General features: G+C 46.2%; 1 protein-coding gene across 7 annotated transcripts in view; it reads right to left on the bottom strand.

The window, feature by feature from the left end:
* The window catches only part of PITPNM2 (phosphatidylinositol transfer protein membrane associated 2), a gene marked incomplete at its 3' end in the record, with an annotated part of 123084 nt that overhangs the window by 18742 nt on the left and 89200 nt on the right, over positions 1-15142 (bottom strand). For all 7 annotated transcript variants that reach the window (XM_082293555.1, XM_082293560.1, XM_082293559.1 and 4 more), the window contains 8 exons: positions 13655-13750; positions 10401-10505; positions 9470-9540; positions 6606-6850; positions 5959-6148; positions 4812-4931; positions 4295-4506; positions 187-362 (listed from right to left, as the gene is read on the bottom strand). In XM_082293555.1, the coding sequence (XP_082149681.1) occupies positions 187-362; positions 4295-4506; positions 4812-4931; positions 5959-6148; positions 6606-6850; positions 9470-9540; positions 10401-10505; positions 13655-13750 (1215 nt within the window). The remainder of the gene's footprint in view (positions 1-186; positions 363-4294; positions 4507-4811; positions 4932-5958; positions 6149-6605; positions 6851-9469; positions 9541-10400; positions 10506-13654; positions 13751-15142) is intronic.

Below are 15142 nucleotides of genomic sequence, written 5' to 3'. Positions count from 1 at the left end.
AGAATTATCCAGTACTTTTCATGTTTGGAAATCATGTAATCTGTGGTGCATAGAGCACACAGAGATCTGCTTCTTTACGGTGCAATAAATATGATACAGAAATGTTTGGCTTTAACCAGATTCCTGCAATTGCAGCAGGAGGTGCTTACACCACCCACCAAGGGAGCAGTCTGCATCAGGACTTACTGTCAAGAGCTGGAATTACAGTTTTCCGCAGTGCAAGCACCAGACCCAAGGGAGAACCAAAGAGGAAGAAGTCGGTGATCTCAAAGTCAAACTTCCCAATATTTCCTCCATCCAACATTGTGGAGCTGCTGGATCGCCTGGATGTGGGGTCGTTTCTCAGGACACTAGAATGTAAACTGGGAGAAGAACAGAAAATAAAGTCAGAATTTTATTCTGTGTTTTCATAATTAAAGCCTGGATTAGTGATTGACAGTGGATATAATTTCTATCTCTTCAGTGAAGGAACTGTGCTAATCAACCCACAATGACCCCATTGCACTGGCATAACTTAGATGTACAAATGCAAGCTTCAAGTGGGTTCATTTACACACCATCTCCTCAAAATGCTTCTTCTTTAAGGAGTTAAAATTGTGGTTGCTGCTACTGTATCAAACGTGTCCAGCTTTTCCTCCCTCTCTCAGGTGCCAAATCTGTTTGACAGATTCCACCTCTGTGGTGGAAAAAATGTTTGCAAAATTCCATCTCTGTGTAGTGCAGGCTGGGCAATGCACAGGCTTAACACAGAGATTTAAATTCACATTTTCCTTGGACACTGAAGAAGCAGCAGCAGGAACACTCAGGTGAAAATGCTGGGAATCCACCCCCACGTTAGAGAGAGTTGCTTCTTTACAGTCTAGATCTGGGAATGCAAAATGACAGATGTGTAACACTGATAACCTGGTTCACAAAAGGCTTTCTGGGATGCTTCTGTTCCCACCCAAAAGCACGAAGCTGCAAATTCCTTTGCTCTCCAGGCTGTACAGATTCCAGTGGCAGCTGTAGTGGGTTGTCTCATTATAATTAGAAGCAGAGAGTTGAAGGCAGTACCAGCAGTGCCTTTAAGAGGGTGTTTGCAAACACTTTAAAAAGCATCAGAACAGGTTCTATAAAACATGTAGGAGAAATGGATCCCGTAAGAGTTGGGTTGGATAAAGAATTTACTGGCCTGGAGTTGGGAATGACGCAAATCCAACAGTCTCCTGCCAGCTCTGTGGCCCCAAAACAAAACCCTGGGTGGTGACCAGTACTTGTCACATCCTCATGTGCAACAGCTCTGGCTCATCATGGCCACTTTCTGAGGGCACCAACACTCCAGCACTGCTGTGATCCCAAAACAGGGCTGTTCTTCCCCACCATCCTCAGCACCAGAGCAGTTGTTCACAGACCCCTCAAGACACAGCCACTCAGCCCAGGAGCAGCTGCAAACGCTCACACTTTTGGGGAAGAAAACCGGGCTTCACGCAGACTTTGCCTTCCTGCCACAGCAAATAACACATCATGCCAGAGACAGCTCCTCTGCTGAACACCATTCCCAAAGGATGCTAAACCTCCGCCTGCTCCTGCTGCGCTGTCATGTTCCCTCTGGAGCTGCACACACGCACATGCACGGCTCTGCTCTCCCGGTTCCCAGCCAGGGAATGATAAGTTACTTATGCCAGACACACACACATCACGGGGAGTCAAAACAGTGGTGTCAAATGCAGGAGGAACGGGAGGTTACAGCAGTGACAGCTAAAACGAGCCTGTTCCTGTGATGCAAACGAGCCTGCCTGAGATCACAGTGCTGAGCTGCAGAGCCCTGAAACACATCTGAGAACAAGCCACCTTCGGTGGAGCTACAATTGCTTTAGCTAACAAGATGAAATGCATCAAGTTTGCTGTGTGTGAGGAATGCAAAGTCATTTAGGACACGCTCAGCTTTGCTGAAGGGAGGGTGACAGCGACGGGATTCCAACAAAGGCACCAGAGGAAAAGCTATCCCGACAGCAGGATGGGTGCAGGGGGTTTTGGTGTATTCCATACTGCTTCCCACAGCATCTCTTTGTGGGGAAGGGAAGAAACAGAGCAGGCACAGCACTGAGCAATTTGGGCAGCTTCTCTCCTTTTGCCAGGAACTTGGTATCGTCTTTTCAGCAACAAAAGAAATGAGAGCCAAGGGGAACTCTGGATCCATAATGCTCCAAGCAACCTACAGTGCCCTGTTCTCCCTTTAAAAAGCAGCAGATGTACTGTGTGCATTAATTAAACAAGAGCTTATGGATTTCTGAAGCAAATCAACTCATTTACAATAATACAAGTACAGCACAGCCAGAAATAATGTAGTTGTGCAGAAGGACTGAATTTAAAAATAAATGTGTGATTGTAATCTCCAGATGCTGCTCTGGCTTGCTGGGCATTATCCCAGAGAAGTGGGTAGGTCTGATACATGAATAAAAATGAGTGTCTTTGGCACAGGCTGAAATCTGCAGTGGGCACGGACAGAAAGGTCCCTGTTTGCCAGGCTGCCCGTCTGCCGAGCCCAGGAGGAAAACTTGGCTCTGTTCTGCCAACCTCCTGCTCGAAGCCACGTCACACTAGGGCTTGGTTTTTGCATGGGAAAAAATCATTCCTTGGTGGCAGAGGCCAACAGGGCATTCTGCTGGTGCTGGCTGGGAGAACAAGGTCCAGGGACGGGCGTGGGAGCGACGTCGTGCTGACGTACAGGAGGGGACGAGTGAACCCCTGCTCCTCAGCCTCCCCTGCACCACAGAGCTGAGTGAGACATGCAGAGAGAGCTGCTACTGCAGCTTCAACCTGTCCCTTTCCCTGAGGGAATCCTGGTCTTGAGTTCTGGGAAGAGCCAGACATTTTTAACCCAAGTTCTAAAGGGACATTTAAAAACACATAAAAACTCTAAAGAAGTAAAGATGCACCAATCTGTCACCCCACTGAATGCTGACAATTCTTGCCAGGGACCCACAAGTGCTGCATGTTGGGTGCAGGCACAGCCCTTCAGAGATGGAACAGGAAGGATCAGCACAAAGCTATTTAGAACAACAAACTGAGCAATCCATTATCCCCATCAGGCCCAGCACTTATTCTAAAATAGGTGTAAAAATGCATCAAGATGCCAGCCCGGTTTCCTTAACTGAGTCTGTGCCCCTGAGGTCAATAACGAGGAGGAGAATGAGCACATTTTTGCACGACTCATATTTTCTCCTGTGATGCAGGAGACTGTTTTGAGGAGGCAAAAACAAGAGCCTGATTGCCTTTTATTAACCTGCTGGAAATAGCCAAGAACCTTATCGTGGATTTTGTAAATGCAGCTGTCTTTCTGAATACCCTATCTCTGTGCACCAACAACATTCACTTCGACACCTTCTCTCCCCTATAAATCATTTACAAAAGGGCCCTGATGTGGCAGGACAACAGAAGTCCCTGTGCTGAAGCAATGACTCCAAGTAGTGATGGAGGGGGAGAAATGCAGGAGAAGCCTTCAGCTCAGCACAGGGCAAAAGGAGCAGCCTTGGACACAGCTGCAATGCAGGTAATGGGGTTTGCTGTGGGGGACACTGCTCCCCAGTTCCTGGGACATGAGGGAAGAGGGATTAAGAACATATTTACTGCAGTTCCTCCAGGCCTGCAGGAGAAAAAGGTCTGGGCTGTCCAGTTCCAGAGGCTGAAGAAGAAGATTCAGCCAGAAAAATCCTCTGGATTTACAGAAATAATCCCTGAATGACCAGTGGCCATGGACAGACTGCTGTTAACAGACACATTCTGAAAGTCCATTTGAAAAAGCTTGAAAATATGATACTGGGGGCTTCAGCAGTGACTAACAAATCTGAGATGTGCCCTTGGTGAAATGAAGCAGCCCTGGCAGGGGACAGAATAACTCAAGATCAGGTTTCAGAGATGCTTTAAAATTAACAATGCTGGCTTCCCCGTTCTGCTTCAGCGAGTTCCCCTACACAATTTCTCCATTTGCTTTCTGACCTCCATCCCACACTCGCAGCACAGCAGAGAAGCAGTTCCCTGACTGCCCTGGCTGTCACACGACAGCTCAAAGGGCTTCTTGCCATTGCAACACTGATGCAGTACAGAAGCTGGATTCTCTCAGTACCACTCAGCAAGAAAGCTGTTAATTTTATTTGCATATACAACACACTGAAATCGATAACCCTCTAATCTAAATTGTTTTCCTCCACCCTGCTTATCACAGGATGACAAAGCAACACTCAGGTTCCACAGATGCACCACCCTCAACTCCAGGACACTGCTGGATCTGTTCCTTCCAAATCTTAAATCTTACCTTGAAAGAAAGGCTTGATGTTGCTTTATCGTGTCCAGTTCATAGGTGGATGAATCACTCCTTTTTCGTGGCAGCTGCTTCTTTGGATCTTCTCCGTTGCTACGAGGAATATCAATGTTGCTCCTGCTGAGGTGTCTGCTGGCTTCCAGATTAGAGCCACTGGAACAGTGGCTGTTGTTCACTGTTATTCCAGGAGACAGAAGGTCGGTATCCTGGGATTTGAAGTATATGGATTTAGCTGAATTAAGAATACACCCACATTATAACACCTCCCTCCTATCCTCCTTTCCCCATTTACCCCAAGATCCAGTTGAGGCCAATACAGAATCTCAGGCTCAATCACTCCCTCACACTTCACACCAGAGGCTGAAACGTCCCTGTTTTAGAGCAAACACACCCAAACTGACACCCATATGCACCTTAAGACATGTCTGCCATTGATAAGGAATAGTCTTTGTTGTTTCAGGAGATCCTTACTAAAAACAGGGTCCATGGAGGAACTGGGAGCCAGCATTACCTGGACGCTCACAACGCTCCCTCGCCGACTGCTGTTCTGGCTCTCGGACACGGTCTGATTGCTGTAGCATAAGGCATCAAATCCCAGGATCCCTCCAACACAGTCCCCTACCAAGCAGACCTGAGACAGGCAACAGAAGCAGGGGAGGAGAAGGAGGAGAAATAAAAAGGAAATTTTAAAAAAAGTCCCTTGACTTCAGTTCAGAACTAACGGTTGGACAGAGCGCTGGATTACAGCCAGACAAGCTGGAGTAACAGGATGCCCAGTGCCTTCATCAGTAAAACTGTTCAGCCCATGAAATCTGTCATTGCCTGCAGACTCCCATTCTCTCACACAGCTCAGGTGTCCTGGCAGTCCCTACCAGCCAACTGGAGTGACAGGACAGTAACACAGAGCCCTGATCCCGGTGCTAACTCAGGAAACCAAGCTAGATCTCCCTTGCCAGCTATCCGTGCTAGCTCAGGAAAGCTTCTGCCCATTTGTATCCTGAGGGGATAACACTGTCCTGCCTCTGAAGGTATAGGCAGACAGGCACAGTAAAGCACCAAGATGCCTGGGCAGGAGAGGGCTGGCTGGGAAGAAGCTCAGGATGGATAAACCACGCTACAGCAGTGCAGTGTGACAGCTCCTCCAGTGTCTCTGCTCTTGTGGGGCTGGGGAGTCACTTTGCTCAGAGGTGTGAGGCTCAGTCATGCTCTTTATGGGGTGCAGGAGCTGCACAGTCTCAAAAAATAAACCCATGGGTGCAACAGCTCCAGCACGAGCTGCTGAAGGTCCTTTAAAGCCAGGAATGCTTAAACAGCCTTGGTTTGCAATGGGGAAGAGACCACGTTTAGTAACAAAGGCAGCATTCCTGCTCGGGCAAGGTGTGTCACACTGAAACCTGATTAACTTCAATGCTTTGGAGCTTCATTTCTGAACACAAACTCAGACTTTGCTTTGAATCCCAAAGATTCAGGACAGTGCACAAGCACTAATCTCTCCCTCTCAGAAAGAAAGAAATGGAAAGCACAACACTTCCTTATTGCAGCCCAACACTGGCACGCTTCCAACCCTCCTGAGACACTGAAAGCAAAGAGAGAATTTCAGAAGGAAATTGCTTCATTTGTTCTTCCTCCGGCTGTGGCCTGAGCAGCCCCTGGCTCACCTGGCCATTGAAGGAGGTGCCCTCCTGGGATTTGATGAACTCACTGTAGGCCTGGTTGGCTCTGACAATGACAGTGGCCACGGCTTCTTGGTACTGCGGGGAGGACGTGGCGAGCAGCGGGAGCGCAGCAAGGGGAATGTGATCCTGGCTGTTGGACAGGCAGCCCTCGTCATAACTGTATGGGCTGAGGCTGAAGAGGGCAAGAGACAGTGGGAAGATGGGGAAAACAACTTGCAGACAGTACAGTCAAGTGTTGTTGTTCATAAAAAAAGCCTCAAGACAGGAAGGCCATTTATTCCTCTGTGAATGGGTGAGAGCTTAATAAATCTTTCCCTCCCATCAAACGTAAATCTTCAAGGACAACACACTTACACTGACAGAACAACCCCCAGACAAGGAATTAAATCCTCAGTATTTATTGGATTAATTAGAATAAATCAATCTCAGAACTTGTGCTGCATGATTACCGTATTCACTCCAGCTAAGTATGAAATCGAGATTGAATGCCTTGCTGGTACATTAATAAATGCATTCTCAAAGCATGGTCAGAGCTTTCAGTGCTACATGCAGAACATCTCAGGGAAACAAATAAAACAAAACAAAACCCCCAAAAACCCCCACTCCATGATGAAACAGCATCAACTTACCTGGACACCAGGGAAAATGCTTCGGAGCAGATGGCTGGGCAAGGGACAAGTTTGATGGCAATGTGTCCCAGAGCAGCTGGGTAGTGCACCCTCATCACCGTGTCAAACACGGTTGTGATGGTGTTGACATCCCCTTGCTTAGAGCTCTGGTCACCACTTCCTGAGTCCAGGATGTTCCCTCCGTGGAGGACCAAGAGGAGGACATGGATTTTACTTGGCTGCATTAATGGCTGCACTGATTCATCCTAGGTGGGGATGGAAGAGAAACAGAAATACTCATTTTTCAAAGGGGAGACCTGCACTTCATTTACGGCAAATTAATTTGTGGCAAAGGCCATTAGATACACCAGAATACAACAGCTGAGAACCTGAGTACTCCTTCCAGGTCTCTTATCCTACACTTGTGCATGCACAAATGCACACACAGCCTCAGCCTGACTCGTCAGAAGCAGAAGGAATGCCGAAAGTTTGTATCCAGGTAAAACATGGCAGCAGTAAAGACATTTCTTGTGTGTATTAGAGTGGAAAAATACAGAAATAAGAGATGGGTGTTGCTTTTTGTGGGGTGCTGAGCTGCAGTGAAACACATTCAGCAAAATTAACAAATGAGATCAAACAGGTCAGCAAGTGGTAAGTTACTGAGAAGTTGTGGGAAGATCAGTCATTGCATGTTTGCCTAACACAGAAGTTATAAATAAGAGTTCAGATTTGCTTAAACTGTTGCAAGAGAGGAACTGAAAAAAGTTGATGGCCCTATAACCCAAGGAATGGCCAGCACGTGGCTGCGAGACTGCTGCATGAGCACAGTGAGGGATTTTAATCTGGCTGCCCAGATGATTTGCTTCTTGTGTTGAACCAATTCCTTGCCTAAACACACAAGCTGTAATTTGGGGGAAGGAGGGAATTGTACCCTTATCATTAATGCCCTGCCAGAAGAGCTGTAAGCCCAATCCTGACACCCCAGGCAGGTACAAGAGCATCCATCCATGTGCACATATTGTAACACAACAGAGCAGTAACTATTTTTAAAATCTATTTGCTACCAGGGCTTTCAGTGTCTACAGCTCCCACACGGACTCAAATCATCCATCCCACACCTCTGAGATCTGTGCAAACCCTCCTGTACCTGATGCCTGGGTTAGCAAAGACAACACCTGAGAACATCCTGAGCAACTCCCTGTTGCCACTGACAGGGGGTATGGAAGGGGTGGAAGGCAGCAGCGTTTTCCACTTGGCAAATTGTTCTAATTCTAGCATCTTTAGTCACCTGTTGTCCTTTGAGCAGCGACTGAGTCCCTGACAGGCCTGCTGGTGGGAGGAAAGCATGCCCAGGCACACATTAGCAGCCTAACAACTAGATTACATTTTTACCAGATACTGTTAAAGCTTGTCTTACTACACAGCCCACCAGAGGTATTAAAATTCACATCCAAGTCTGTAAAAACGATTTTCACAGACCTCCTGCATAAGAATGGCCTTTAATTACTTAGTGCCGTTCCACCATACTCATGGCTGCTCTTGAAACCTTCTCTGAGTCCAGTTTTAGCACCTGCACAGTGAACCTTTCCCTGGGTGGAGGCACAGGAGGAGCCCTCGAAGTGTCTCAGCACCTCTTCTGCTTCCAGACAAGTATTTTAAGTGCTCATTTGGAGAACAACATGAGTCACCATGCTCAGGTCATGCAGAAGTTTATCAGCAGTGATTTGGAGGCACCTTTCAGTACATTACCCTCTGCTCTGAAGGAAGTGGGGAACTGCTGATTCGTTTAAGGGTGGAGGTAACAATTTAGAACTTCCTTGTAAGATCTGGAGCCTCTTAAAACACCTAAATCCTGAACCACCTTCTGGTGAGGGAAGCTTTTAACCTGAAAATCATTGCAATTGGTGGCACAGGAATTTCATACTATTTTAGCAGACAGCTTGTGAACAACTACAAATAACTGTCTTTTTCATCTTGCTTTGAAGTCTGTTCTTTTTCTAAAATGAAGGCAGAAACAGGAGGGGGTTGAGTTTGCACAGCCCTCTGAGGAAGACAAGGTTCCCACACCATCTTGAGCTCCAAGAGAAATCTTAGGGCTGTGACTTGCCTATTTTGAGGTGGCCAGAGCTGTTCCCCTCCCAGCCACCCACTCTCCTCGTGGCCCTTGAGCTCTCATTCTATTATGGAAAAGCCAAACCACTGTGAACTCAGAGCCTGGCACAAACAGTAATTCCAAAACTCATGGTCTTTGATGGACCACTCAGACATAATATAGGCACTCTGCAGAGCAGCTGCACCACCTCTGCAGCACAGACAGGCAGCTACTGTAAGGGCAGGACAGGAACAGTCACCCCGGGGTGTCTCACAAGTCTAGAAAACTGGGGTCAACTGCACAAGTCTAGAAAGCTGGGGTGGGTCAGTGTGGTGTTATTTATTTATTATTTAGCCCAGAGCACTAACACAGGCTGTGCTATAACTGGTTTCCACACAAGACCCTGAGCAGCTCCACACTGTGGGCTTCAGCTGAGTGCTGTCCTTTGCACCTTGGTGCTGCAGGAATGTGCTCTCCCACTCCCACACTTGCTCATCTGCCATTGCAGGATAGCCCTACCCAGCCTCAAGCTGCTCTGATCCCCACAGGATCACCAGTTTTTTCCAGCTGGATACCTGATGCTGCCTGCAAACTACACAGCTTCTTCTAAATGATGTTCAAAAGATGGGAGAAAAATCCCTTAAATCTGAAGTACAAAAGGACACACACAGGTGTTACTGGGGCTCAGCAGCACATGGAGACAAGACATTGCTGACAGCAAAGGGACCCGTTTATCCCACACAGAGACCTTCCACCAACGAAGGATCTTGTTCTGAGAAGCCAAAGCACTCACCTCGATGATGCTGAGCCTCTCCACGCTGGAGCCAACGTGGTACTCTGCTGATGTCTCCTGGTACAAGTCAGCTGGAAACACAGAGGTGTAGAATGTCAGCACTGCCAGATGCTCTTCAGTAAGGAAACTCTTCCGTAAAGACACTGCTTGTTCCAATGCCTCACATCTCCTTCATTATTTCACCAAATCACCCTCTCCCTCCTCCTTGCCTCTTTCCACCTGAGAAGCCTGGGCAATGCTGGGTCATTTATTTTCCAGCAATTTCTCATAATCTGGGTAAGAGCTGAGGACATTAGTGAGCTCTTCTCTCATTACAGCGATCTGGTACCGCTGCTTTATTAAGGATGGCAACAATGGGAAATCCCTGCACAACTGTCAGAAATGATTGGTTTGTGGGAAAATAAAAGGAATTGCTTGAACTACACTGGGGAGTAGAGATCTGATGTATTCCTACATCTGTGCCTACACAGACTTGACTTTGTACCAGAAAGCCTGAGTGTCACCTTCCACCGTGAATCGCTCTGGCTGAGGAGCTACCGATTCCTTTCACCACTTCATAATGATGAGCAGAAAATAAAACTGACGCAGATACAGTCAAGAACAAAGGATGGAGCAAAGGGAAAGAAGAGTCAGAAGAAATTCAAGTCATTCAAGACAGAGCTGGGATATTTCATCATTATATGAGAGAATCCTGGCTGTCACACAAAGGAGCCAAACCAACATGGAAAATAAAAGAGAATCAAAATCTATCCCAGCTCCCACTGAGCAAATCTTTTTCGGCAGCACCGGGCAGTCATTTTTATGCTCTGTCTCAGCTTCTCCCTTTGTGAGACAAGGATAACAAGTTTTACCTTGTTCACAATGAGGCTGTGACAATTGCCTGGAAATACAGTAAAACAGCACATGCAGTTTGTACTTGGAAAAGAATTACCCTGGACATCATCGCATTCGGGGGTTTCAATTTTATCCATCAGATCGTTGGAACTCCATTTTGTTATTTCTTTCGGGAACATTTCCTCATTGTCAGACAAGTCCTCTTTAAAAAAACAGATTTTTTGAGAGTCACACACACAAAAACATGTACCCAGACAAGAGCACAGAATAGAATTTTAAATAAAACCAAGGCCCCATAACTCTATGCAATCTATCAACACTTGGATAATTTAAGTCATAATAAACCATATACTTTACCAGCTTTTGCTATACAGAAACCAAAGCACCTTTTGAAAAGTAAACAAAATGGTTTAGTTGCATGATTTAAAAAAACAAAACCTCTAAAACATGGAAAAAAGTAACTTGGATTTTTAATGCTACCATCTAAGGTACCATGTTTGGCCTTTGTCTTGCTATTTTCTCTGACTGGAGCCAGAATGCTCCAATACAGGAGAGGACAAAGCAAGGATTCCCACTGGGATCCTCCCAGACCCGTTTGAGAGCTGTGGGATTTCTTTGGGGGAAGCAGGGACAAGGATCACTGTTGCTCATAGGACTGAACACCTAAAAAGGCAGGAGCAATGAAGGGAATGTGACCTCCCCAGGCTGATTTCCTCAAGAGATGAGACACAGAGCATGGATCTGTCATTTCCTTCCTACCTCAGTATCTTCCAAATCCCCTGGCTCAGTTCAACTATAGTCAATAAAGAACAAGGGTCCCAAAAAATATTATGTTCCTCAAGTGAAATTAAAAGGAAGAGATATACAAAGGGGAGCTCTCCTTTCTCTTTTTTTTTTTTCCATTGAGGATGTATCTTTTGCTGCTACGACGGTTAAGTGCTTTCTAATTTATTTATACTTCTGTGCTTAGTATGTCTTTCCTGAAAATTTTGGGCTTGCAAATTTAATAAAGAATTTTAAACATAATAACAGCAGTAATTACAGATGTCTTGAAGATCTAAAAGCTGTAATCTTCAGAGTCCCAGACTAGGATTTCCCCTTTCTTATTGCTGTAGAGTTACGAAGAAAATAATTAGCTGGAAGAATCCCACAATGGGGAACAAAAAAAGGTTATGAAATATATTAGTCTTTTCAGCAAATCTGAGCAATAGCTTTAAAAAAAATTCGTATGAAGGGCATTAAGTGAAGATCCAAGCAAAGCATGATTATTTTTAGGAGCTTCTATTTCAACTTTGACCATAAAAAGAGAGCAACCTGGAAATTTTGCACCAGCATGCCATTTCCTTTTTCAACCATGGAAAAAATTTGAGTCAATCCCAATTTCCCTGCACATGGGAGCGTGGAGCTGCCTGTCCAGAGTAAGTGGAAAGCACAGGCTTGTAACACACGTGCTGGCAGAGAATTAAGAGGACGATTGCACTCAAAGCTCTTCCAGCAACTTAATCTAAATATTAAACTTAATTCCTTGAGAGGTCTAATTACAGCCCTTACTGCTGCTCAAGTGATCCCTGAATGGGATATTACTCCCATTATTAGCATTTATTACAGGATAGATATTCGATATTACTGTATTTGTCACTATCTTTACCAGTGAATGAGGGTGAGTGGGAAGCTGGAGACAAGGAATCTTCTCGGGCTCAGGTTACGCCCACTGCGCTGCGAGGAAATTTTGTGTGTGTGTATGGGAAGCACTTCTGAGGAACTCTGCTGGGTGTTGACTCACATCCTGAGCCGTGCCAGTTCCCATGGTACCGACCCCGGCAGGATGAGCTGCGAGTGGAGCCTCATCCCTGCTCACAGACCCGGAGTCTCTGCGGGCCAAGGGGCACCGAGAGGTCCCTCCTGGGGACGGGCTCTGCTCAGCTGCACACACACGCCAAGGCTTTGACTCGTGAGCCAAAATCCCACCAGATTTAGGCAGACTTTTCAACCCAACTGTGCCGACTGCAGAGGACAAACTGTGCGTACACGGAGACTCGCTGTTGCTCGCAGGAGAGCAGCTGCTTTTACTCTTAGCACCCTCCTACAAGTATTGCAAGAGAGGTGCACAAGGCTCGTTTTTGTTAAGTCCCTTTCCCAGGCCTGTTAGGAGCATGCCAGGGATTCCCTGGGGTCCTGGATCCCAGGCAGAGCTGTCTCATTCTCAATTTTATTACTGAGTAATTAAAAAGGCAAGAAGCGTGTGGATAGCAACGGTGCCGTTTGGATGACTCATTCCTCTTCCCTTGTATGTGTATTGCTGCAATAAATCCCTCACATACTTGTTGTAAATGCTACATAAGTTAATAAATAAAGACACTTAAACTAAGTTGGCCCATCCCCTTCCTGGCAGGAGACACACATTTATCCCAAATACGTGTCCTGGCCATTTCAGCTGCTGTTGTGCAGGTCACTACACTAACACACCCCTTTCTACCCCACAATTTGAGACCCATGCCTAAAAACTCATGGGAGAACTTTTCTGGAACACAATGCTATCAGTTTTGGAGGCTGAACTTCAGCTGCGCATCAGCAAAATTCTGCTTTGCAAAACTGGGGTGTCATCTTTTAACAATTGCATTTCCCAACTTCATCCACAAATATTGCACCTCTCACTTCCATCAGACCAGCCGGGAAGAGTCCATCTGTTGCCAATAGAGACAGAGCCCTTCAGGCTTAAATTTGCATTAAGTACAACATATAAAATGGGTGCAGTGGAACAAAGCTTGTTTACACACACATGCACAGAGAAAAAAAATATAACAGCGTTCTCTTAATACAGATAATCAAAATTACTTTGAGAATTCTGGAATCAACACTGATTAATTTTGGCACCTGAAGTACCTTGTTGCATTTGCTGTTGTATTTGTTGGAATGGTAGAATGAGGAGTTAATAAAGGCAAACTTGGGTCTCTTCAGGCCCAGACAGGACAATTAATCATAGCTCTTACTGATTAAAAAACAAATTAGAAAAATAATCAGTCACAGTGAATCATTAGGACACACCCACAGCCCAGTTAGTACTGCTGGATTTCCCGCACACTCATTTGCACCAAATAAAATACAACCCCTAGGGCTAAGACTGTTCAAGATCCCCTCAAACAGCTCAGACTGCACCTGAAATGGTGCTGCATTAATGTAAGAGTCTGCTGGGTGATGCTGGAAGAAGCTGCATGTCATGGTTAGAAAGGAAAAGACTTCAAAACAAAAAAGTCTCGCTTCCTTCCCTGCTCACCCCCCGCCCTTCATGCCTTCCGTTCTCTTACCCCACCATTTCAGGGAAGAAACGATGGTGATTTAGGCTCCACATACCATGTGCATCAAAGAATTCATCATCTGAGCTGTCATCTGAATCCCTGGCAATGCTCTGCATCCTCCACTCGGAGATACTATGGCGCGAGGGACTTGCTGGAAGAAACAAAAAAGCCTTATGCGAAACGCGACATCGACAAGACGGAGAGTTCCCAACATGATCTTTGCTGGAGGAAGAATCATGTGTTCTCTAAGAAAATTCACTGCTGCAATATTAAAAAACACAAAACCCCGATGATGCTGGTGTGATGTCAGTGTACCGCTTTACAGATCCTGTTTGTTTACTGTTGGTAGAACCTGCCAGCAAGATGCTACATTAAAGCAAAGCTGCTTGGATCACTCTTCTGCTATTTTGAATGGCAGCTATTTATAATTGTTAGTAGGACGTGCAAAATCAGCTGGGTTTTAAAGTTTGCAATTAGGAAGGAAGCAGGCTGATTGGAAGCTTTCTCCGTGCCTCTCATCAGCACACAAGCCATGCCTCTGCTTCGCTAACTTTCGGGTGGGTAGCTGAGCAGAGCAGCCTGGAGAGGAATAATCTGTTTTCTGGAAGGAAATTGCTTCCACACAAATTGAATTAGAGATCTATTTAAACTTTAAACTTGAATGATTTAAACAACATGCTATCCGACTACTTCAAAGGGAGCTGTCGGAGCGGTGGTCCTGACAGCAAGGAGAAACCCCAAAGTCCTTTTAGTGCTGTTTGCCCTCCTGTTCTCACACCTACCTACTCCCTTTTACTTTCCCCTCCAGAGTTCTCTGAGCTAAATATAAAGACATTATGGCTTCTTCTTTTCAGCTATAATTTAGCAACGATCCAGCCTGAGCTCTTCCCAGCTGAAGTTGTCACAGAGCAGCTGCCTGCTGAAGGGAGCGCTGTCCAGAGAATGATGGGAGAGAGGGTTTGTCCCCTCGTGCCTGTCACACAGAGCACAAAAAGTGCTCACAGCAGCCACCTAACCCAGCAAAGACCTGAGGAGACTGACAAGTTCTCATTTAGCATCTAGAAGAGCCTGAAAGGCTCCGGTTACTGTGACAGCCGCATGAGTCGTTTTGTGCTATTGTTTCAACAGAGGTGAATATATAAGTAAAATTCTTCCAATTCTTTCTAATCTCCCAGCCGGTTGTCACATGGAACAAGGATGGAGACCCTGTGCAGAGTCATGTAATTGCAGCTCAGCAGCCCCCAGCACCACACCGCCCACCCCTCGGGAGCAGCCAGCGAGGAGGTGGCGGAGCAGAGCTAATTCACGCTGGAGTGACGTCAAGGCACTCGCATAACAGTTGCTAAAAATAGAGGATGTAATAACATATGGGATGGCAACCAGGGTCCTGCCATCACCAGAGGTCTCGCTCGGGTGGTGGAGAAAAGGAGATCTTTTGGAGAAAAGGCATTTTTTTCAGCTGGAGGTGGCGGTGCGTCGCGACAGCCCTCCTTGCTTCCATATGGTAATGTGCTGCCAGCATGAAGGAGGATTAAAATATCTG

This window comes from Coloeus monedula (assembly GCF_965178545.1).
Source record: "Coloeus monedula genome assembly, chromosome: 18".
Taxonomy (NCBI): Eukaryota; Metazoa; Chordata; class Aves; order Passeriformes; family Corvidae; genus Coloeus; species Coloeus monedula.
This window is presented reverse-complemented; position numbering and strand designations above follow the sequence as displayed.